Source organism: Felis catus, chromosome D4 (assembly GCF_018350175.1).
Source record: "Felis catus isolate Fca126 chromosome D4, F.catus_Fca126_mat1.0, whole genome shotgun sequence".
NCBI lineage: Eukaryota > Metazoa > Chordata > Mammalia > Carnivora > Felidae > Felis > Felis catus.
Window position 1 is genome coordinate 81,235,308 of NC_058380.1, and position 23,273 is coordinate 81,258,580.

General features: G+C 45.8%; 1 protein-coding gene across 15 annotated transcripts in view; it reads left to right on the forward strand.

The window, feature by feature from the left end:
* The window catches only part of MRRF (mitochondrial ribosome recycling factor), a 72,233-nt gene that overhangs the window by 31,798 nt on the left and 17,162 nt on the right, over window positions 1-23,273 (forward strand). For 9 of the 15 annotated variants that reach the window (XM_006939432.5, XM_045043771.1, XM_045043776.1 and 6 more), the window contains 2 exons: window positions 11,024-11,183; window positions 19,255-21,718. In XM_006939432.5, coding sequence (XP_006939494.3) covers window positions 11,024-11,183; window positions 19,255-19,332 — 238 coding nt within the window. In that variant the 3' untranslated portion in view covers window positions 19,333-21,718. Of the gene's footprint in view, window positions 1-1,390; window positions 2,602-2,662; window positions 5,323-7,695; window positions 8,291-11,023; window positions 11,184-11,419; window positions 12,294-19,254; window positions 21,719-23,273 lie in introns of those variants that run through there. The other 6 variants (XM_006939433.5, XM_019816482.3, XM_011288462.4 and 3 more) reach the window with 5 other exon arrangements.

Here is a 23,273-nt window from a genome sequence, read left to right on the forward strand (position 1 = left end):
GCTTTACCCAAACCCCTCGCCCCACTTGGGATTGCTGTAGGCAACCATTAATCTGCTTTCTGTCTATAGATTTCCCTGTTCTGAGCATTTCATAAAAATGGAACTACACATTATGTGGTGTTTGGTGTCTGGCTCTTTTCACTTAGCATAATGTTTTCAGGGTTCATCCATGTTCTAGCATGTATAAGTACTTCATTCTTTTTAGTGCCAAATAATATTCCATTGTATGGACATTTTATTTATCCATTCGTAAGTTGATGAACTTTTGAGCTGTTATGAATAATGTGCTGCCGTGAGCATCATTGCACAAACTTTTGTATAAACATACTTTCAGTTCCCTTGAGTGTATACGTAAGAGTGGAGTTGCTGGGTCATATGACAGCTCTGTTTAACTTTTTGAGGATCTGCCAAACTTCTCCACAGGGGCTGCACATGTTACATTCCCACCAGTAATGTGTGAGGGCTCCGGTTTCTCCATCTCCTTGCCAACACTTGTTGTTTTAGTTCATTTTTATTATTATTACCACCATCCCGATGGGTATGAAGTGGTATCTCATTGTAGTTTTGATTCGTATTTCCGTAATGACTGCTGGTGTTGAGTGTCTTTTCATGTGCTTGTTTGGCATTTCTGTATCTTTAGAAAAATGTCTGCTGAAGTTCTCTACCTGTCTTTAAGTTGAGTGGTTTGTCCTTTTATTGGGTCATAAGAGTTCTTTATATATTCTGGATACTAGACTTTTAGGTGTATGATTTTCATCTCCCTTTGTTTCTTTTTTTTTTTTAGAAAGAGAGTGAGCGTGAGTGGGGGAAAGGGTGAGAGGGAGAGAGAGAGAGAGTCATAAGCAGGCTCTACACTCAGCGTGGAGCCCAATGCGGGGCTCGATCCCACGATCCTGGCATCATGGCTTGAGCTGATATCAAGAGTTGGATGTTCAACCGACTGAGCCACCCAGGCACCCCTCATCTCTCTTAATCGCAAAAATGGTACCCATTTATTGTAAAAACTCAAATCCTACAGAAAAATAAAACATTCTCTTGTGGTCCCCCAAATGTTCTTCTATAAAGTAACTATTGGTAAGTTTAATGTATATCCTTCCAAATTAGAAAAGAGGTGTATACCCACCTACACACACACACACACACACACACACACACACACACGTATTTAAGTTAACATAAATGAAATTGAGTATTTGCTTTTTTCACGGTGATCTCACTGTTGCAGACAAATACCCTTTTGAGATGGGTGTGATACAGATGTAATCCTGGGGCATCAGAAAGTTTAATTCGTTCGGGATCACAGATTAGTAAGTGGAGGAGTCATTATTCAGATGGAATCTGTCTGCTTCCAAAGCCCATGTTCTTGCCACACTGTCGTCTTGCTTGTCAGGCTGCCAGCGTGGAACCTGTCCTCCTGCTCTGTGGCCTCCTTGTCTAGCTGCCGTATCGCCTAGTGGCTCTTGTACCGGAGAAGTGTGTATGATGGGTACATTCCAGGAAATACCCTTTTCTTACACAACCCACACACGTACGGACCTTTAACAGTCTTGAAAGGGAAAACAAGGTGAGAGAAGAATGCCTAATGACCTCATTTGGGCTGGGGCGGCCACAGACTGCGTTTGAGCAACTACAGCTGCTTTTCCTTCCCCTTTCTTCCCACCGCCTGCTTGCCATCGCTGCGTTCTCAGGGCCACTCATTGTGCTGGATGAGTTCCATCCGGCACATTGTTTCTCTGTGCCTTCCAGTCCTGCAGGGGCCTCCGTGCGGTGTTAGGGTGCCCGCCTTCTCCTCTGTGGTGTTGCTTCCTACCCGGCCTGCAGCTTGTTAGGCTCGCCTCCTGCTATTTCGGGATCCACGTGTGTGAAACGGGCCTCGCTCCCAGCACATAAGTTCTGGTTGAAACACATAAGAAAGTGCAATCCGGAATTGAGTGGAGCATGGACTGGGGAGAAAGTGCCACCAACACCTGTGTAAAAGCTGCACCCCAAAGGACAGGCTCCTCTTCTCCCTGCCCCTCCTCTGTCCTCTCCCCTTCATGTCCTGCCCCTGTTATAGAACATGGCAATTGACTGCTGAGGTCCGATCACTTTTCCATTGCAGTCCTCTCTGGATTCCCTTTCTCCTTTCTTCCCGCTGCACTTGGACTTATAGGGGAGCTGGAGCAATAGTAATGAACCGTATATGTAAGCAGGCCTTAACATAAGAGCAGTGCTGTTCTGATCACTTCCACCAGTGAGAATAGCTGCTTTGATTTTTCTGGCACCAACAAAGAATGCAAGGACCATCTGCACTGGGCTCGGATCCCAGGTCTACCAGGAACTTGCTGAGTGGCCTTGGGCAGGTTACTTGATCTGGCTGAGACTCCCTTTTCTTATCTGTGAAATCCAGGTAGTAGTGCCAGTGTGTCATAAGAGCGTTGTGAGGATTTATGGAGCTAATGCATGGAGAGTGTATCAGCTCAGAGGCTGGCACAGGGGAAGAGCTCTGCAAATGTTAGTTATCATTATTTTTACTGAAGGGGAGCAGGTACCATCCGAGTCATGTCTAGGCGAACACAAGTGTGATAATAATAAGGTTCTTCCTTATCTCACTGTCGTGCTTTATTTTCATTATAGCTCTTCTGTTTCATTTTATGGATTTATTATCTCTCTCCTTCACTAGAATGTGGACAGGAAGAGCTCTGTCAGCTGTATCCCTAGCCCCGAAACAGGGCTCAGTGCGTAGTAAGTATGCAAAAATGCCATCAGTGTTTATGGAATAATGGGATTAAATGAATATGAGCACTTGCTGTATGCCCGCTGCTATTCCAGATGCTACTCGTATCAGCTAATATATTCCTAACAGTCTTTTGAGGTAGGTATATTATTATGCCTCTTTTACAGATGAAGAACCTGAGTCATAGGGGAATGGAGCTCTTTGGGCCCAGTGTCACACAGTAAGTGGAAAAGCAGGCAGTCTTTCTCTGAGCCAGGGCTCGACCCCCTGTGCTGTGCACTCGCTCAGTAGGAGACATCACCATTATTTTTATCACTGATATTATCAATAGCTTTTAAGTAGTTAATACCTACACGGTCAGCATTCTTTAACCATCCTCTCTCATTTGCTCCTAACACTCACTGTGGAAGAAAGGTAACATTTTTATTACTCCCCCTTCATGTGACAGTTGAGGAAATAAGAACAGATAGTGTTTATTGAGCACATCGCCGTGTACCAGCATGTTTATGAGCTCTTCTAATCCTCACAACAATCTCATTAAGTTAATGGTATTACACGCATTTGACAGATGGGAAAACTGAGGCAAAGAGGTAGAATGACTTGCCCAGGGCCGTGCGCTAAGATGTGATGGATCTGAGCCTCAAACCCCAGCAGTCGGGCTTTAGGGACTGCTCTCCTGTGTGCCCACTGGGCATCTTCTCAATTCAGAGAGGACAAGTTATGTGTACACAGTTACCCAGCTTGTAAGTGGCGGGGCTGGGATTGGAAATCAAGTCTGCCTTTACCACCAGACCCGTGTTCTTTCTCTACCTGCGTGTAACTTGGGTTTCCATCCTGCTGGGGTGACAGGAAGAAGTCAGCGGACTTAATCACGGTCACTCTGCTGAGAATGTGGAGATGTGGCCCCCGACCTCACCTCCTTTCTCTTTCCATCCTGCTGGGCTGTATTTCAGCACAGTATGTCTGGGTCAGCCAGGCCTTTAAGAGGCTCGGGACGGTCGTCAGAAAGCAGGTGGCCAGTTGTGTCCCCAGAGAGAACTGAAGTTACCGCTGGTGGTAGAAGTCCCTCCAAAGTGCGCGTACGATTTTCTTTGGGCTAAAAGGACACCTGATGTCCTTAGGAGACATCAGTGTATATGAAACAGGCTGGTGAGCTGGCAGTGGCGGGGGTGAGGCAAGAGGGGATGGGGAAGTTGTATACCTAGAAGCATAGGAAGTCTGGCTGGGCTACACAAACAAAAACATTTCCTTCAGGGCCAGTGGCCCCAAGGCATCGGGCAGCGCCCACCGGCAAACAATAAAGTCGGGCGTGTGTCCGCAGCTGATTGCGGGCTGATGCCCCTACTGGGGGGGAGGGGGCTCCCAGAAGCCGGTGAGGCGGTGGTGAGGTTTCTCTCGGTGGAGCTGTCAGAGATGTGTTTTGATGGGCTGTTCCTTGGATGTGCAGCTTCCTTCCCCCTCAGCCCGACCCCCACAGCTGCTGGAGCCCAACTCACACCTCCCACCGCCTGCTCTCCTCTGTTCCCATTCTTTCCCTCTCCGCTTAAGCTGCTAAGTCCTTTTGACGGTTTTCTCCCTCACGATTCATGTCCTGTTAGTATCCCCAAGCCCTGGAGAGCCTGTGGTAAGAGTAAGAATGCAGCCACCCCGCAGTGAGTGCCTATGGTGCACCCGCTGGCCGTGCGCCAGGCCCTTGCCACCACCATTTCATTTAATCCTCGCTTCTGCCCCCGTAGTAACATTCTTCCTCCCGCTTCACACGCGGAGAGCCAGTTTGGAGATGTTGAACAGCATGCTGACAGTTCTGAGGCTGACAAGCAGCAGAGTGAGGATTCCAATTCGAGGTCTTCTTGGCTTTAAAGCATGTTTTCCCCACCTTTTAAAGACCCCTGTAAGTAACCAGTGATCCTTGTGAAGTCTAGTGTCTGACATATCATAACTGGGTTTTACTGTAACTGCCCACGCTGAGCACAGCTTCCTCTAATACACACCTGGTGGATAGCTTTGTACATGTGTCCAGTTCTCGCTGAAACAATAGGAAGTATCATTTCAATCCGGGTGATTCTCTGCTGTGTGAGTTACCATCAGGGCATGCCCTGTGCTTATTGTTCATGCTCAAGGAATTTTGCAGGAAGGCCCCCATCCAGGATGTTACTGGAAGACCTGCCTGGTGGAGTATGTACAAACAAAGTGTGACCCTGCCAGCTCAGCCAAAACCCCTGCCTTATGTGGGGAGGCTCTCTGACCCTAGCGGAAAAGGCTGCTGTCTTCATCATCCAGCCAAGAAGCTGTTCCAGGGTGGGTCCACCGCTTTCCATCTGCCTGCCTACAGACTCCTGGGTAGACTTCTGCCATGTGCTTAGATCTTGTTTGTACATCACTATCTACACAAAGTACAAATCTGGTCACGTTTCCTGGGCCTCATTCAGGCTCCTGGAACTCCACATTGTTCTCAGAATAATTTGCTAGGACTCTTTTAGACTTTTTTGTTGTGGTAAGATATACATCCAAATTTACCATTACTGGGGCGCCTGGGTAGCTCAGTAGTCAAGTGTCCGACTTCGGCTCAGGCTGTGATCTCACCATTCGTGAGTTTGAGCCCCGCGTCAGGCTCTGTGCTGACAGCTCGGAGCCTGGAGCCTACTTCAGATTCTGTGTCTCCCTCCCTCTGCCCCTCCCCCTCTCACACTCTGTCTCTCTGTCTCTCTCTCTCTCAAAAATAAACATTAAAAAAATTATTTTTAATTTACCATTATTTAAAAATGTATAGTTCAGTGGTATTAAGTACATTTACATTGTTGTACAGTCTCCAGAACTCTTTATTGTTTGGCAAAACTAAAAGTCTATACCCATTAAACAGTAACTTCCCATTTCCCGATCCCCCGGTTAGCCCCCGGTAACGGCTCTTCTCCTTTGTGTTTCTATAAATTTGACAATCTCGGTACCTCGTATTAAGTGGAATCATGCACTATTTGTCCTTCTGAGTCTGGGTTATCTCACTCAGGGTAATGTTTTCAGGGTTTATGCACGCTATCCCATGTGTCAGAATTTCCTTTTTGAGGCTGAATGCAATTGCACCGTGTGCATGTACCATTTGTGTGTCTCTTTACTTGTTGGTGGACCTACCGGGCTTCCATGTGACATTGAAGGGCCTGCATGCATACCCTTGGGCTTGCCAGGCTCGCCAGCCTCCTTTGGAACAGTCTTCTCTTCTTTCTGTTCTCAGCCTCACGGCCGTTTTCAGCCCCTCAGAGAGCAGTACCCACCTTCCTACCTGGAAAGCTGCCTTAACTTTACACCGACCATTCCCTCTGGTGGGAATGATCTCCCCCAGCCCCTCCACTCTTGCACCTCGTAATTTAAATGTCACTCCTCTTGAATGTCCCCACATTTTGCTCCTGGAATCCCACAAGAGACCTCGGTCAGACTCCCTTCCCCCACTAATTATTTTCATAGAACTCTACATGTCTTTATTGTGCTTATTACAACTGTAACGTATTGATTAATTGTGAGTGTATGTGTGTGTAATGACTGCCTTCCCTGCCAGACGGTAAACTCGTGTGTTTAATGCTGTATCCCTCGGGGCTGGCATTGGGGCTGGCACACAATCCGTGCCCAGTAAATAGCTGTAGAATGAAGCCGTAAACTAAATGAATTAGTACTGAAAAGAGAAAAGTTCAGGGCTACATGCTGGGAGCATGTGGATTTTAAAATGTATGTGAGACGTTAAATTACTAATAGAGTCTCAAAAAGCCATCTTGCTGAAGCATAGATTGTTCGCCCTGTCATTTCTCCGTTGATAAAAACTTCCAAGAACAAACGCATCATTATTCGAAGATGCCTCAGTGAATGCCAACACATAAACCACAGCAGCAAAGGCAGCTGACATTCTCTGAGTGTTTATTCTCTACCAGGCTTTGTACTGTGTGCTTTCCACGTATTCTCTCATAGAATCCTCACAAGAACCCTGAAAGGTAGATGCTTGGGTTTTTTGTTTGCTTGATTTTAATTTCTGTTTCCAAATGAGAAGACCAAGGTCCAGAGAGTTTAAATAACTTGCATGAGGTCCCTCAGCCAGTTAGTGGCAGGCCCAAAGTGGAGGGGAGGCAGGGTGGACTCAGTCCTGGGCCTGGCACAGAGCTCCACCACTCCCCGACGGCCCTTCCCCTCATTAACTGGAATAGCTCTCTTGTTATCTGTTTTATAAATTTATAAGTGGAGCCTCTGCCTTGGTTTTCTCTGAAGCCAGAGTTTTGTGGCTAAAGAGGAATGTGAAAACTCTAGGCCTGCAGGACAGATTTGACCTTTGCAGCCTCCTGCCTTCCTGCCATTAGACTCCCACCGTGCTTCTGCCTGAAATGCAGTGGACCGAAATGCTTCTAAGGCATTTTCCAAGTCTCGAGGCAGAGTTGTACTTTTTTGCCTGGTGCTCCTGCGGAAGGTCCACCCCTCTGTCCTAGTGCCACTCACGCCCTTTCTAAGTAGTGGCTGACGAGTTTGTCTCCGCCACTGGACTGAGCCTCTGGGGAAGGCCTCCTGCCTTCTCTCTGGAGCTCCTCGGCCTGGCCCAGGATCTGGCACAGGACTCAGGGGCCTCAGCCAGTGCTTGATGAATGAATGCACGCCAAGTGCAGAGCGGGTGCTCAGAACCAACCGGCTGAGTGCAGAAGCCTGGAGGACAAACCAGCGTGTGCCGGGAGAACCCCCTGAATGCGAGATGGAGATGATCAGATGTATTAATCACTGGTTTGGAAAGGAGTTAAAATATTTCCATAATATGGTATGTTTCTTTTCTAAAACAGATGTGCCCTCGTTGTTTCATGAGGAAGTAATTAAGTGTATTTGATTAAAACATTCATAAACGCTATCATTTATTCAAAGCTACTATGTGCTGCTGTCTTTATTGGTACTTTATATATGTATTATGTCTGGTTCTTCCCATCACCCTGTAAGGTGTTTTTATTATCTTCATTTTACAGGTGAGGAATCTGAGGCTCTGAGAGATTAAGTAGCTTGCCCAAGGATACTTAGCTTCTGAGTGATAGGCATGGGAATGAAACACGTCTGGCTGACTTCAAAACCAGTGGGTTTCCATCACCCCAGCTGCTTCTGAACTTGTATTTGAGATACCTTTCGAGCCAACACCCCGAACCAGCATGCATATTCCCTTCTTCCTCTCCACCCTCCCTGTGCCCGCCACCACCCCCACTTCTTAACCCTCTCACAGCACCCCCTCTCCATTTCTTTAGATTATTGCCTCTGTGCTTGCATCCTGAAACTGAAACATTTTTGTCATTGTCAGTAATTGGGTACTATTATGTATGGAAACTGTCTGCTGTTAACAGTCTACTGTGGTCACATTTACATTAATACAAAATAATATGTTTGTATTAAGGCCAAATTACACTTACTACAATTTTGTTTTCTTTATATAGCCTTTTACTCCTAAGACATCTTTGAGTCCCAATTTATATTTTTTAAAAATACATATGGTTGTTTTCTTTACGTAAAATGTAAATGTAACAATGTGGTGAAAAGAAGTTGGTTAGATAAAAAATTTTTTATTAAAGATTGCCTAAGCAGTGGGATACTTATTTCAAATTATATATGAAATAGAAGATTGAAATACCTCTGCTCAGAGAAGTTTAAGAGGTTTCTTACAGACTCAGATTCATTTATTTTCTGCCCCTCCTAGTATTTCAGCGGGATTAAGTTTTTTGAATCACTGGATCAAGTTTTAATTTTCCTTTTCCTTCCTTATACTGACATATGCTTTGGCAGAACAAAAAAGAGACCTAAACATGTCAGCATGATTTTTGTTCAATGAATTAAAAACCATAAAAGTAACAAGATCTGATCCAAATCCCTAAACTCCTGACATGGTGGTTTTGTCCTTTTCAGTCCCAAGATTCGTATTACTGACTTTGAAAAGCTTTCTGCCTGGAAGCAGAAGTGATGGCAGCAATGCATAATTTATCTGAAATAGATTACAAGGGGTAGGCAGCACGGAGTAGTGGAAAGCACACAGGGCAGAGAGATCTGGATTTGAATCCCAGTCCCGTCACTCAGGCTCATGGGTAAGTCACTCCACACCTGTGCGCCTCAATTTCCTCATTGGAAGATGGGGGGAGTCTAGCTGGAAGAGTTGTTGCGAGGGTCTTTGAGGTAATGTACTTAAAGTACTCACCTGGCATAGATGGGCTTAATAATGGCAGTAATCAGGATCATTTCTACTTTGAGAATACCTTCAAATAGCTGAATCCAGAAGAATTGATTTATAATGCATCTGTCCGCTTTGTCTTCAGAGCTCATCTTTTCTCAAAATTCTTTAATTTTTTTTTTTCCCTCATCCTGTCAGGGAAAAAAAAATAGCAGGTAGATGCCACTAAATCTTTAACACCTGCTTGTCAGTGTTTCACGTGGAACATAGACCCAGAACTTGGGATCGTCCTCACCAAGCAAGAACCACACTGATGGGAGGGTCAGGAACCGTAGGCCAGTGATGTCCATTTCGGGACCCAGGGGGGGCAGAGGAATTTTGTCATATTGAGACTATTGGCTTTTGAGACAGGTCAGCCTGGGTTTGGCCCAAACTTCTTGGGCCTCATTCTCTTCATCTGTAAAGTGGTGCTCATGATCTTGCAAGACCCTCCATGGTATGGGTTTCCAGCCTCTTGTCACTCTCTTGTTGTCTGTGTCCAGTAATTCCTCGAATGAAACCTGGTCTCTGCAGCTGAAAGCCTTTATATGTGCTCTTTTCTTCCTCCTGGAAATCCATCCCTTGCCACGCCAGCACGGACAACCGGCACTCATTCTTCAGAACCTAGCTGTGTATTAGGACAGGACGGGCTATGCTGTAGTAACAGACCATCTCCAAATCTCCATGGCTTATCACAGAAATCTGTTTCTTGCTCATGCTGCCTGGTGGGTGCTGTTTATCATAGTCACTCTGGGACCCAAGCTGATGGAAGCTCCGTTTCCACTTGTATTGCAGCCAACAGACACAAATATGGTGGAGCACACACTGGCTCTTAAAGCTTCTGCCCTGAGGTGCGTCATTTCTGCTCACGTTTCATTGACCAGAGCAGTTGTGGAGCCGCACCAGACTTTAGAGATACAGGAAAAATGCTTTCCTACTGGAAGGAATAAGAAGCAGAACACTAGTGAGCAGACCCAAAGACTGCCGCACTTAGGTATTATTTCTTCAGGAGAGTCTTCCCTCGCTTGCTGCCTGCCCCAACTTGGACGGTTCCTGGCGAGTTAGCTGAGCTGCTTTTGTGCTCCTGTGGCACCTTGTACTTCTCTGCTTCCCTTACCACAGCACTTCCCGCACTCCCATGGTAAATGTCTGGCTGAGGTCCCTACTAACAGAACAAAGGTCTGTTAGTGTTGACCACAAGTCCGTTACTGTTCACATGCCCGGCACTGCTTTTGTAGGTAAGTAGGCACTCAACTGTATACGTGACCAAGAAACAAAGGCAGAGCAAACGTGTTGGGTTACTTTGCTGGGTTGTTGTGATGAGTCCATGTAACATAAGAATAATAATAAGTGCCTCATATAGTTGTAAGGTTCAGCCTTTCCCAGGGGTTTGTAGTAGGCCTTCAATGTGCTCATTGGCGTTGTTAGGAGGAGGAAGGGAATAGCGAAAATAAGTGTCATTGAGCACTTACATGTGTCAGACACTCTCATGACGTCTCTGTGGAAGTTTCCTGGTGTGGTGGTTGGGACTCGTGTTCTGTCTTGGTCAGTTTTGAAGTGACGCACAAGTAATTTGCTAAAATAATAAGATTCTGAAGATTGCTACTTGTTTCAGGTGATTTAGAGATTTGACGATGGCACGTTTCTATAGCATCATCACTCATTTGTGTTGCATCTTTAGTGGGTGAGAAAGGGGTAGAGGTAGAGCTAATAGTGACGTCCTTTTATTGAGTACTTAAAATGGGCCAGGGCCAGTGCTAAACAGTTTATGTGCACCATCTCATATAATCTTCACAGCATCCCCATTATACAGGTGGGAACTCTGAGGAGAGGAAGTCAGTTATGCATGGTCAGGTGGCATGGTTAGGACACCCTGGCTTGAGCTTTTAAGCAGTACTCTTCGTAGCTCTCCTCACCTGACTCACCAGGAACTTTACTTGACCCTGAGCACACCCCTGGGCACGTTTCAGGAACGTAAAGGTCATCACCAAAGGAGAGCAAAGCTCCAAACCGTGGAGCTAGTGGACAGAGTCATGTTAAATTCTTGGCTAACAGATACTGTAGAGGATGATCTTGCTGAAATGTTCTTTTTTTTTTTTTTTAATCAGAGTGACCAGGGAGCACAGGGAAATGCTGGTGAAACTGGCGAAACAGAACACCAACAAGGCCAAGGATTCTTTACGGAAAGTTCGTACCAACGCAATGAATAAGCTAAAGAAATCAAAAGACAAGGTCTCCGAGGACACCATTAGGCTCATAGAGAAACAGGTAACTACCGCCAACAGATGTAGTAGTTACGTCTCTGACGCAGGGAACCACTTGTTTGTGTCTGAAGAGAGAAAAACTAAAACAATACCCCTGGTTCTTCCATTGACGTGATCAGGACTGATGGAGTCTCTGTTCTGGGCTTAGCCCTGGGGATATGGAGGAAGGGAGGGTGCTGTTGATGCTTTGCTAGGTCCCAGGCTCCACGCCGAACCCTTCATTTCTCCCCGTTGCTACAGAGCTGTGAAGTGGGTCGTGGGGAAACTGAGGTTCGGAGAAGCTAAATAACTCGCTCAAAGCCACACTGCTGGTAAGTGGTCCCAGTGGATCCCAACACAGGCAGACTAACTTCAGAGCCTGTTTGCTAATACTGTCGTGTGGTTGGTTGGGTGCTGACACAGAAGGACTTAACGGTGTTCTTCCTACGCTGAGTAGCGGCACTTGAACAGCTGCAGTAAAACATTGAGAGACTGGAGGAAGGTAGAATAACAACGCAAAGGTATGCTGTGTAAAAGAACATTGTGCGGGTGGGTGACTGGTGTGAACAGTGGCTGGGACTTCGGAATGGGTAGAAAGGACACAGTGGCCAGTTCATGGAAGGGCTTGGAGGCCACGCTGAGCAGGTTGAACTTTAGCATGTCCAGAGACTCCCACACGGGCTGTGCCACTTTATCAGTTGTCTGATAAATGCTGCCTAACAGACCACCTCAAAACTCGGCGATTTACAATATCGGGCATTATTTCTTAGTCTCGTATCTGCTCAGCTGGGGGGTCGTGGTTCTAGGCTGGGCTTAGTGGGCTTGGCTCCAGATGTTGGATTGGGTTCAACTCTGCTTTATGTGTCTCTCAGTCTTCTGGAGTCAACAGTCTTCTCAGGGCATCTTTGCAACAGCAGATGCCAAGAGCGTAAGCCTAACCACTCAAGTACATTTTAAGCACCTGTTCTTGGTCCATCCCATTGGCCAAGTGAATCACATGGGCCAAGCCCAGTATCACTGAGACAGGAAAATATATATATTCATGGAACTGCAGGGGAGGGAGTGAATATTTATAGAATAGTAGTCTAATCCACCACAGCATCACAACCACTTGAGGAGCTTATAAAAATACAGGTTTCTGGGGCCCTGCTCTCAGAGATTGAGTCAGTGAGTCTGGGGTGGGGCCTAGGGATCTGCATTAAAAAAAAAATTTTAATGTTTATTTTTGAGACAGAGTGAGTGGGGGAGGGGCAGAGAGAGAGGGAGACACAGAATCCGAAGCAGCCTCCAGGCTCTGACCTGTCAGCACAGAGCCCAAGGCAGGGCTCAAACTTACAGACTGTGAGATCATGACTTGAGCCGGAGTCAGATGCTTAACTGACTGAGCCACCCAGACGCCCCATGGGATCTGCATTTTTAAATGCTCCTCCCGTGATTCTGATATAGTAACTCCCTGGCAAGATTTTTTCTTTTTTGCAGACCGCGGGGAGGTCATATCTGTGCTTATGAAAGATGACTATGGTGGCTGTGTAGAAGACAGATTGTAGGGGGCACGACTGGAGGCAGGGAGGCCAGGGGGGCTGTTACAGAAATCCAGCCAGGAAATGGTGGTCTGAACCTGAAACGGAACCGGTGGAATTAAGATAGGAAGATGAATTTACTAGTATTTAGGAGATAGAATAATGTTTAGTATAGTATAACAGGCTAGCTTAAAGCCTCTGCATCCACCATAGAATCATTATTTTAGGAAGATTGAATGTGAGTGTGGGCAGGATGGGGAGTAAGGAGAGAAGAGGTTGGAAGCAAGGAACGCTGTTAAGGGGCATCTGGAGGAGGCCATAAATTAACCAATTGCTCTCCTCCTGGACCAGCAGTTAGAATGCCAGTTGTAGGCTGGCCTTAACCACCACCAAAGAAAAAGCTGGGCCTGGGCTCTGCTCCTGCATTTTCTGATATTCAGTATGTTTACCTAGGAATGTATATTTTTAAAAAGCTGCCCAGATAATTCTGCAAAAGCAGACACAGAAGGTAATTAATGACCTAGAAGCCTTACGGTGTACCCCTGTGATGATACCAGAGTTAGATCAAGGGAGTTCTGCACTTGATGTCCTGTGACCCTGGGGACATTTCTTGACTCCTTGTAGTCCGTTTGTTCTGTAAAAAGGGATTTTTAATTCCTGCCTTAAAGGGTTGCCCTGGAGATGTTAGAAGCACCTTTAGAATATCCAACTCCTGGACTCTCAGAGCTCCCTTCTCACCTTCTTTGTGCCCTCTTCTTCTCTTTTTTCCCTGTACCAGCTAAAAGAGGCTCCTGGGTTAGGCTGGCCTTTCTGAGCACCCATCCTGCCTTGCAGGAGTCTGTCCCTGGCCCCACCTGGGCCAGCTCCTTGTCCATCCCCAGGAGAGTCTGTCTCTACAGTCAACACTAGACCTTTTCACTGCTTCTTAGTGGTAGGCCCGTGGACCTCGGGAACCTGCCAGGCACTCCTCACTCAACAAGACTGGCCCTGTGCCTCAGGGACCAGAGCCTGTGTTCCCTGCAATGGGAAGAATGATCAGATAAGCAATACTCTTGATAAAACCCACTTGACAAAGTGGCTAGAAGCCTTCACACTAGCACCTGGCTTTTCACCTTCCTATTTAGACTAGATTTTTTTCTTCAATACTTACAACTGTTTACTATTCTTATTTTTCAAAATGAAGATAACTTTATTAGTTTTCTGATGCTAAGCTTATACATGTTTAATGTAATTTTTTTTTAAAAAAAATAAGAAGATAGTAATTGGAATCTCATCCCCCAGAGATGACCATTGTTAACATTCTAGTGCAGACCTTCAAGTTATCTCTGGAAAGGTATAACGTCATATTACAAGAGAAAGGATCACCGTGTATATACATAATATATCCAGTGCAAGAACCTTTATTATTTAAGATATTATCATTTAAATGTGAGTTCTTATCATTAGATTAATAGTTTATTGTCATATGGTTAAAAGTTTGAGTAAGAAAATCTTCAGGAGACAGGCTGGTGCACACTTTGTTTTATTCTTTTTCTCTGACAGAAGGCACTAATCTGGAGTTTTGGGTGTGTGTTTTTTGTTTTGGTTTTTTGAATAAGTGAGACAAGCTGATTGTTGTTTTATCAAAGTTTGTAAAAATGTATTTGTTTACTTTGTTCTTGATTATTAAAGTGTAATGTATGCTCACTGTAGAAAATGTAGAGTTCAGAAGACTGTTTTAAAACATGGGGGAAAAATCCACACCATAAACCCACATTGCAGAGACAACTGCTCTTAACATTTTGGAGTATTTCTGCTTTCCCTCTTTTTTGTTTTTTGTTTTTTTTTTTAACTACACAGTTTTAAACACGGCTGAGAATGTAGTATTCATACAGTTTTGTACTCAGCTTTTTATATTTTCTGTTTAGCATTAAAACCATTAGCATTTTCTCGTGTCTTAAACAGCCATTTCTGATGGTTACGAAATAGTCTGTCTTGTGGTTTATACCATAATTCACTTTCATAAGCCTCTTGTTGGACATTTAGTTTGTTTAAACTTTTTTGTTATAAATAAGGTTGCAGTGAATATTTTTATACATAAATCTTTGTAGAGATGATTTCCCTAGGATAGAGTCCCAAGTGTGGAATTATTGCACAACGGGAATGCATATTTTTAAGATTCTTACTGCCTAAATCACTCGCAAGGTTTTTAGAATATGTATATTTGTAAAAATTTGTTGCCTTTTCTAATGCCTAACATCTGAACCCAGAATTTTTAGTGTGAGCTTGAAATGCTGCTTATCTTGGAAGTATTGCTTTTGTTTCTACACTCCACAGAAAAGATTAAGTTATTCTTTGTATAAATCTATACAACCTTTCTAAAATAATATAGCAATATATACCAAAATCCATACATTTCTGATTCAGTGGCTTAGGAATTTATGCAAAATAAAATTGTTGAGAATCTTACCTACAGAGGTATCTGTTGGAAATTGGAAACTGTCTAAATTTCTGACAGTGGGAAAATAAATTGTGTTACACCCACTTACTGGAATCTCTGTATAGAGACAGTTATAAAAAATATTTTGCAGATATGGTAAGTTTCTTTTGGAATTTATTTATTTAATGTTTATTTTTGAGAGAGAGAAAGAGAGAGAGTGTGTCAGGGTGCGAGCAGGGAGGGGCAGAGAGAGAGGGAGACACAGAATCCGAAGCAGGCTCCAGGCTGTGAGCTGTCAGCCCAGAACCCGACACGGGGCTCAAACTCACAAACTGCGAGATCATGACCTGAGCCAAAGTCGGGCGCTTAACCAATTGAGTCACCCAGGAGCCCTGGAATTTATTCTTTTAAGGTAGGTTACATAACAATATTATAATATGACTCCATTTTTATAACAGAACCTTTTATGTACATAAAAGGATTGGCAGTTTAGAGGTGCCTGGCTGGTTCAGTCGGTAGAGCATGTGGCTCTTGATCTCGGGCTTGTGAGTTTGAGCCCCACATTGGGTGTAGAGATCACTTAAAAATAAAATCTTAAAAAAAAGGGTGGCATCTTATCCACTAGAGAATGTTGTTCATCATTTCAGGCAATGGGATTATGAGCAATTTCAATATTATTCTTTGTGGGACATTTTTTTGTATGTTCCAAAATTCTTTTGAGGTCAGATTTTTAAAAACTATGTTATCAAACTCTCCCTTCTTTGGTGTATAAAAATGGAAGGATTTGGTTGTGGGTTCTATCCCTAGAGTCCCTTCTGACCCCCACCCCCACCCCCACCCTCCCAGTCCTCAGCCCAGGCCAGCTCTGCCGAAGAGGGACAGGGGCCTGCCCTCCCGGGACTCTGACATCCGCCAGCCTGCTCTCTCACCTTTGCGTCAGTAAACGGGCCTGCCGAGCATGAAAGCACTTGGCAGAAACCACCAGTACATCTGGCCAAGATCTTTCACTGCCGTCTTTTTCTGAGGAGCTTGCTGCTCTGAGTGAGGCTGGGTGCTGGTGGCTGAAGGAGGGCAGGGCTCCTAGCGGACAGGACAGGCACGCAGGCAGGGGGCTGGACCAGGTGAGGCCCTGGGTGTTCCGACAGGCCTCGGGAAGGCTGACTTTACCCAGCCCGCCCCGGTGCGCCTTGTGCTCCCGCCATCCCCTTTCCTGTCTCTGCCTTCCCCTCTCTTGCACTAGAAGGGAGCAGATGTGGTGGCGGTAGGGTGATGGTGATGTGATCTCTATGAGGCAGTGTATTAAAACGGAAAGGACTCTTGCTCTGCCGGCAGTCAGGCCGGACTGACTCCCATCCCAGCTCTTTTACTTCTCAGCTGCTCAGGTTAGCGAACGGCTTCACCTTTCTGAGCTTCTAGAAAGTGGGAGTAGTGGGTCTTATCTCCCAGGACTGGCGAGAAGACCAAAGGGCATATATTAAAAGCGGCTGGTGGGGTTGCTGGTCCTCGCTAAGCGTCCGCTATATTTGCCCGTCCCTTTCCTTTCCCCACCCTTTGAATGTAGAACTGGGATCGGCTGTTGGAGTGACCCTCACCCAGTTCCACTGGTGCCGGAGGGGTGGGGGGACTCCCCAGGGGAGTCGCGGCACCAAACTGGCAGTTGGGGTGGGTGAGTTCCTCACTCAGTCTCACCACTGACTTTCTGATGTGACCTTGGGCAGGAGAGTTAACATTTTGTGCCTTGGTTTACTCCTCTGTACAGTGGGGATAATACCTGACCCACCTGCCTTACAGAGGTTATGTGTGGTTGTTGGATTTGAATGAAATAACAGAGGACAAAACCCCTTTGCATACTAAAGAACTGCTGTGCAACCGGCAGGTGAACTAATGAAATATTCACAATGTTTTAAAGGGAGATAATAACAGCATTTCATATGTTTTGAGGATCATGTGAAATAGTGCACAGGAAGTTTTTAGCCCAGTGTCTGACATGTAGTGATACTCAGTAGGAGGGAGCTGCTGGTGGCAGTGGGGTCATTGTTGGTGATCATTATCTTTTTTTTTTTTTTTTACGTTTATTTATTTTTGAGACAGAGAGAGACACAGCATGAACGGGGGAGGGTCAGAGAGAGGGAGACACAGAATCTGAAACAGGCTCCAGGCTCTGAGCTGTCAGCCCAGAGCCCGACGCGGGGCTCGAACTCACAGACCGGGAGATCATGACCCGAGCCGAAGTCGGCCGCTCAACCGACTGAGCCACCCAGGCGCCCACCCAGGCGCCCACCCAGGCGCCCCGGTGATCATTATCTTAAGAAGTCTGACGAAGACAGACAAGATGAACTTGCAGCCTGACTGTCCCCAGGGGCACTTTGTGCCTACAATTTGGTAGAAAGTTAGTAAATATTTCCATGAATCGATTAACTTGAAGTCAGGAAATGATAAACTCAGAGTAACACAAGCCGATTTGCATAGCAAATAAGCCGTTTACGCTGTGCCTGCATATCGATGAACGCGCTTAGCCCTTCACAACCACTCTGAGGAAGGGCCCAGCGTCCCCATTTGAGAGATGAGGAAAGCGAGGCTCAGTGACTTGCACATTGTTATCCCGCTGAGAATGTAATCCAGCACCCACATTATCGCACTGTTACCCTAGGTATTCTTCCTCCCCCTGGTCCCCACACTTGAACCCAAACTGCCCTCCACGCCATTGTCCCAGAGGAGCGTTGTGATGCTGGCTCCTGCCTTCCCAGGCTGCCGGCCTCCAGGCGCTGGAGTGAGTGCTGCAGGCACCATGCCACGCATCGTGCAAGGTGGCCGCCCCGGGGGCGGGGTTGGGGGGGGGCAGTGGGCAGAGCATCTAAAGAGTACGTGGCTGAGCAAGGAGGGCCCAAGCGGCCGTTTGGAGCCCAGCCACGTGCCCAGCAGCCCCTGAAGCGGTGCTTTCCCAGCTACAAACAAGCAGCTGTTGCTATGGTGAGAGCCTGGTTGTCTCCCTGCCCGGGGCCAGTTGCTCCAAATCCTTTTTAGTTTCTTCCCTTTCCACAGTGCATTTAGTTCCCAGTTCCTGGCCAAGGCCTGTGGTCTGCAAATAAAGATGTCAAACAGCTGCTGTGCCACTGAGCACACACATCCTGGGCCCCGTGCTGCCCCCTTCAAGGCTTCCTGCCTCGGGTCCCTTTTAGACGTGGGAGGGAAGCTGCCGCACTTACTAAGTTGTTTTGTGTTTCTCGTGCTTATACCCTCACCGCGAGAAATAGACAGTCTTTGCCATTTTTAATGGCTGTATGTACTCATACGCTTCCCTGTTCTATCACTTTAGATTTTCTGACTTTTCGTTATTAAAAATAAAGCCTATATATATATATGTGTGTCTATATATATATATATATATATATATATATATATATAATATGTATTTGCATATAGAACGTTAGAAATTTTTTTCAGATTCCATTCATGTGGTAATTTCCCAGTGGAGAGATTTGGGGGGTGAAAAAATGTTATGGACATTTGCATCCACTTGAATTCTTTTCACTGATGTACGAGCTTATCCATTTTACCATAGCTTTCTGGAGTCGAATATTGTAATTAAAAACGACAACATCAGATTTTGTTAACTATGATAACTGAATTATATCTTGTTTCCATTTGCGTTTCTTCAGTGTCTGATGAAATTTCCCAGGTTTGTTAACCAGATTTACTTCATCTTTTCTCAGGACTTCTTTTTTCTGCTTAAACTGTTGGGATCTTAATATTCTTATCAATTAGTATGGGATTTAGATAGCAGAGTGTCTGAGGTGTAGGAAATTCTAGAGGGTCCTTAAGTGACAGCGAAAGCTGGCTTCTCTGTATTCTATAATAATATTTAAGAATTTTGGGCTGTGAAATCAGACTACTCAGGATTCAATTTTGTCATTGCTACCTGAGCTGTGTATCCTGAACAAGTGATTCACTGCCCCAGTTTCCTCATCTGTGAAATGGGGATAATAATTGTATCTATTTCATGGGCTGCTGTTAGGAATCAGCATGGTGCCTGAATAGTGTGAGGCTTTTGTCACCGTTACCGTTTCCCAGATCACTTCCTCATAGCTTTGGAATGTCTGTCCCCCTCTCCTTCGCCAGCCTCAGTTATCGGGCTGTCTCATTTTGTGTCCCTGCAGATCAGCCAAATGGCCGATGATACGGTAGCAGAGCTGGACAGGCATCTGGCAGCGAAGACCAAAGAACTCCTCGGATGAAAGCCCACCAGGGGCAGCAGTACTCCAGAGCCTGGTTTCTGGTGGAGCCCGTGGGTGGCACATTGGCACCCCTCTTCCCCGTCTACACCGAAGGCTGCCGTCTTGCAGTTGTCAGTGTTTGTGAGGCTCAGCCTTCCAGGCCTTCTGGTGGGGCACCCAGACTTGTTGCTTCTCTTCTTCCTGCTCCCTGTCCACCCCATTCTGCCCTGGCCCTCTGCCATGGGTGGCCCTCAGAGAGTATCTGTTGCTGACAGATGGCCTCTACGTCAGGCATTTGCCCTGATCGTGACATTGCCAAGCAACTAGGACTATTGACAGGCTTAGCCCGTCTGTTTCTCATCTTGGGAGCCTCCTTCTCAATTAGTCAGGCCCTGTCCCCAACTTTGAACTCTGGGCTGGTGTGGGCCTCCACCTGTGACTGGATCCCTTCGCCAGAGGCCCATTCTTACGTAACAATAAAATCAAAATAAATTGTAAAGAATAACAACCACAAAGGAACGGGTAGAGTCAATCCGGATTAATGTTCCCTAAGGACCTTTACGGAAAGCCACCAGAACAGTACTTTTGCCTCTGAGTCATCTTCACACATGCTTTTTTCTCTGCCTCTACCGTTCCTCCGCTGCTGACCTACCTGACCAGTCCTGTTCATCCTTCACGTCCCTGCTTGGGTACCACTTGCTCCGGGAAGTCCTCCTCATTCCCCCAACCTAGGGCTCCTATTATTGGCTCTCAGGACTGTCTACTGCCTTGAATTGAACCTTTTTGATACTTAGCCTCTAGATCTTCATTTTCCTCAGATCTTAGCGTAATGTCTGGAACATAGTAGGCATCGAGATGTGTTGTGAATGAATTGCACAGAGTAGCCGCTCAACAAATACTGGCTTCTTTTCCTGTCCTTCCAATCATAACACCATCATTCTGTCATTTTCCACTCTTGCCTTGCCTTTGTCCTCAGCATTTACTTGGTGATGAGATACCTTTCCCCCAGGGCCCGCCTGTTGTTGACAGACAAGTGGTTTGTTGTGGCTCATCTTTGGGTGCTGGGTTGTTAGGTTTTTTTCTCCAGTAAACAATTGATTGATTCTCCAATAATAATTAATCTTCCTTCCTTCCTTCTTTTTCCCTTTCCCTTCCCTTCCTTTCCTTTCTCTCATTCATAATATAGCCATCATGAGCTAGATGCAGTTCTAAGCAATATCTTTAATCTTCATGGTACACTTGCGAGATGTGTATTCTCTCCACTTTACAAATAGAAAAACTGAGAATGGGGACTTGAGAGTATTGGGTAACTTGCCCAAAGTAACAAGCCTAGCAAGTGATAGAAGGTTCCATTCTTCACTGTCAGTCTCATTTTACCAAGAGGGAGGAGCTCAAAAGAGGTCAAGTTTCTTGCCGGGGGTTGTTACACAGCTAGCAAGTGGCAGAGCTGGGGTTCAAACTGAGGCCTGATCTAAAGCTTGTGCTCTGCCCACGCATCCTGCAGCCTTCATAAACATTTATTGAGCACACTGTGTGTCAGGTGCTGTGCTACATGCTGGGAATGCAAAAATGGGTAAGGTGTGACCTCTGTCTTTGAGGGGTGCACGGCACACTGGACTGTCTCAGGTGGGAGGTAGGAAGTCCATTCCAGTTTTGTCTGCCTTTCGAGTGGCCCCCCTTGGGCGGCAGCCAGGCCTGGCCGCACTCCTTCGAAGCAGCACCCAGCTTCCCTTTGCTGTCTGACTCCTCTCACAGTCTATCCCTTGCGGGAAGTCTGCTCTTCTCCCGCTGCTTGTACTAGTGGCGCACACTGTGCACAGCCAGTGGGGGTTCAAGGTCAGAATCAGGTCAAAAGTGAAAGAAGCTAACACAGTCTCCTGCCCCGCTTACCTGTCCTCGGTCCAACCCCTCTCGCCAGCCCTGAGTGGCCATCACACGATCGGAAGTCAGCTGAGGGAAGAACAGGGATGGAAATAGCAATCGAGGAGCCTTTTTTGGGGTAAGCCACATGGCGGGGGCATTGCAGCAGCCTTTCGTGAGTGGCCGAAAGTCCCCACTCCTAGCAAATGTGCTTCTCAAAGATGCAGGATTTTTTAATAAACAGAGGAAATGATAAATTATGTTGTAACTCCACTCCAAAGGCATTTGGTTCTTAACAGCCAAATCCTCTGTAGTCTTTAAATAAACAAAAACTTATTTGGTGAACAGACAGGGTTGGGGGGGGGGAGGTTGGAAAATGAAAGATTTTCTGTACTTGGGTCCCACATGTCAACAATTTCTCTCCTGTGTGTATGTTGGCCAAAGCTGTATATCATGATAAATGAATAAAGGAAAACCTCCAGCCCAGGGCAGTCAGACGGCTCAGCAAATGGCTTTCAGCTGATTGCTCTATTTTAGCTGACATTTATCAAAGAGTTTCTCTGTTCCTCTGTGTCAGGGCTGCAATGGTGGCAGGGACGAGAACGGGACTAACTGTTTGGATCCGCTGAGTAATGAGTAATGCTGGAGCAGTGCTTTCTCCCTCTCCCCTTCCTTGAGCCTCTTTCTCTCAAAAGGAAAAGCTGGGTCTGGAAATCCCTTCCCTTGCCAGAAGAATTAACCACCTCCTCTGTTCAGTTAAACTGCTTCCCAAGCCCATGAAAATGACAGGCCAAAGAGAAATTGAGAATTTTTGTCCTATTTATTTTTTTTTTCTTTTTTACGTGTGTGTGTGTGTGTGTGTGTGTGTGTGTGTGTGTGTGTGTGTTGGAAATTACAAAAGAAACTGGGATGTAAAAAGTTAAAAGAGAAACTTCTTGTACGTTCCTAATCTCACTCCCCTTTGACAATTAGATGTATATCCTTCTGGATCTTTCTCTATACGTACATAATTTTTTAACTTATTTTGAGAGAGAGAGAGAGAGTGCATGCACAAGCTGGGGAGGGGCAGAGAGAGAGAGAGAGAGAGAGAGAGAGAGAGAGCATCCTAAGCAGGCTCTGTGCTGTCAGCACAGCGTCCAACACAGGGCTCAATCCCATGAACCGTGAGACCATGACCTGAGCTGAAATGAAGAGTTGGACGCTTAAACAACTGAGCCACCCAGGCACCCCCATACATAATTTTTAAAAACCAGGAAAGGGAACTATTCTGTTCAGACTCTGAAGCTTGCCTTTTTTTGTTTTTTTTTTTTTAGACCCAACAACACATCATGGCCATCTTTTCATAGGTGAACATAGAGTTCACTCCTTTTTCATTGCAATGCAGTATTCCATAATACAGGTATACCTAAACTGACTTCACTGTTACCCCCATGATATTTAAAAAAATCATTTCAAATGCATTGGAGGGTGTTTCTATTTAAAGGTGATTTGGGTGGTGGGGGGGCGCCTGGGTGGCTCAGTCGGTAAAGCATCCAACTTCAGCTCAGCTCATGATCTCGCAGTCTGAGTTCGAGCCCCACGTCGGGCTCTGTGCTGATAGCTCAGAGCCTGGAGCCTGTTTCAGATTCTATGTCTCCCTCTCGCTCTGACCCTCCCCCGTTCATGCTCTGTCTCTCTCTGTCTCAAAAATAAATAAACGTTAAAAAAAATTTAAGATGATTTTTATTTGTTTTTTGAGGAAAAACAACCCCCATTCTAAGTTTATCTGTTTTGGTGAGTTTTACCTACCCTTCCTCAACCTCAGACTAACATTTACTGAATGCCTATTGTAGACGAGGTACCATGCTGGACACTTACATGTGTTACTACATTTAAACTTCTGAACAATGCTAGCTGGTATATTATCTCTGTTTACGTAGGTGAAAACTAAGGTTCAGAATGGGCATTTAATTTGTCCAAGGTCACACAGCTCGCAAGTGCCAGAGTGAAGTCTGAAACTCAGATCTGACTTTGAAGTAGGTCCTTAATCCGTGCACTTCAGTTCATAAGTCTTCACCAAACACTTATTCGAAATTCACTCAGCACTGCTCTAGGCCCCAGAG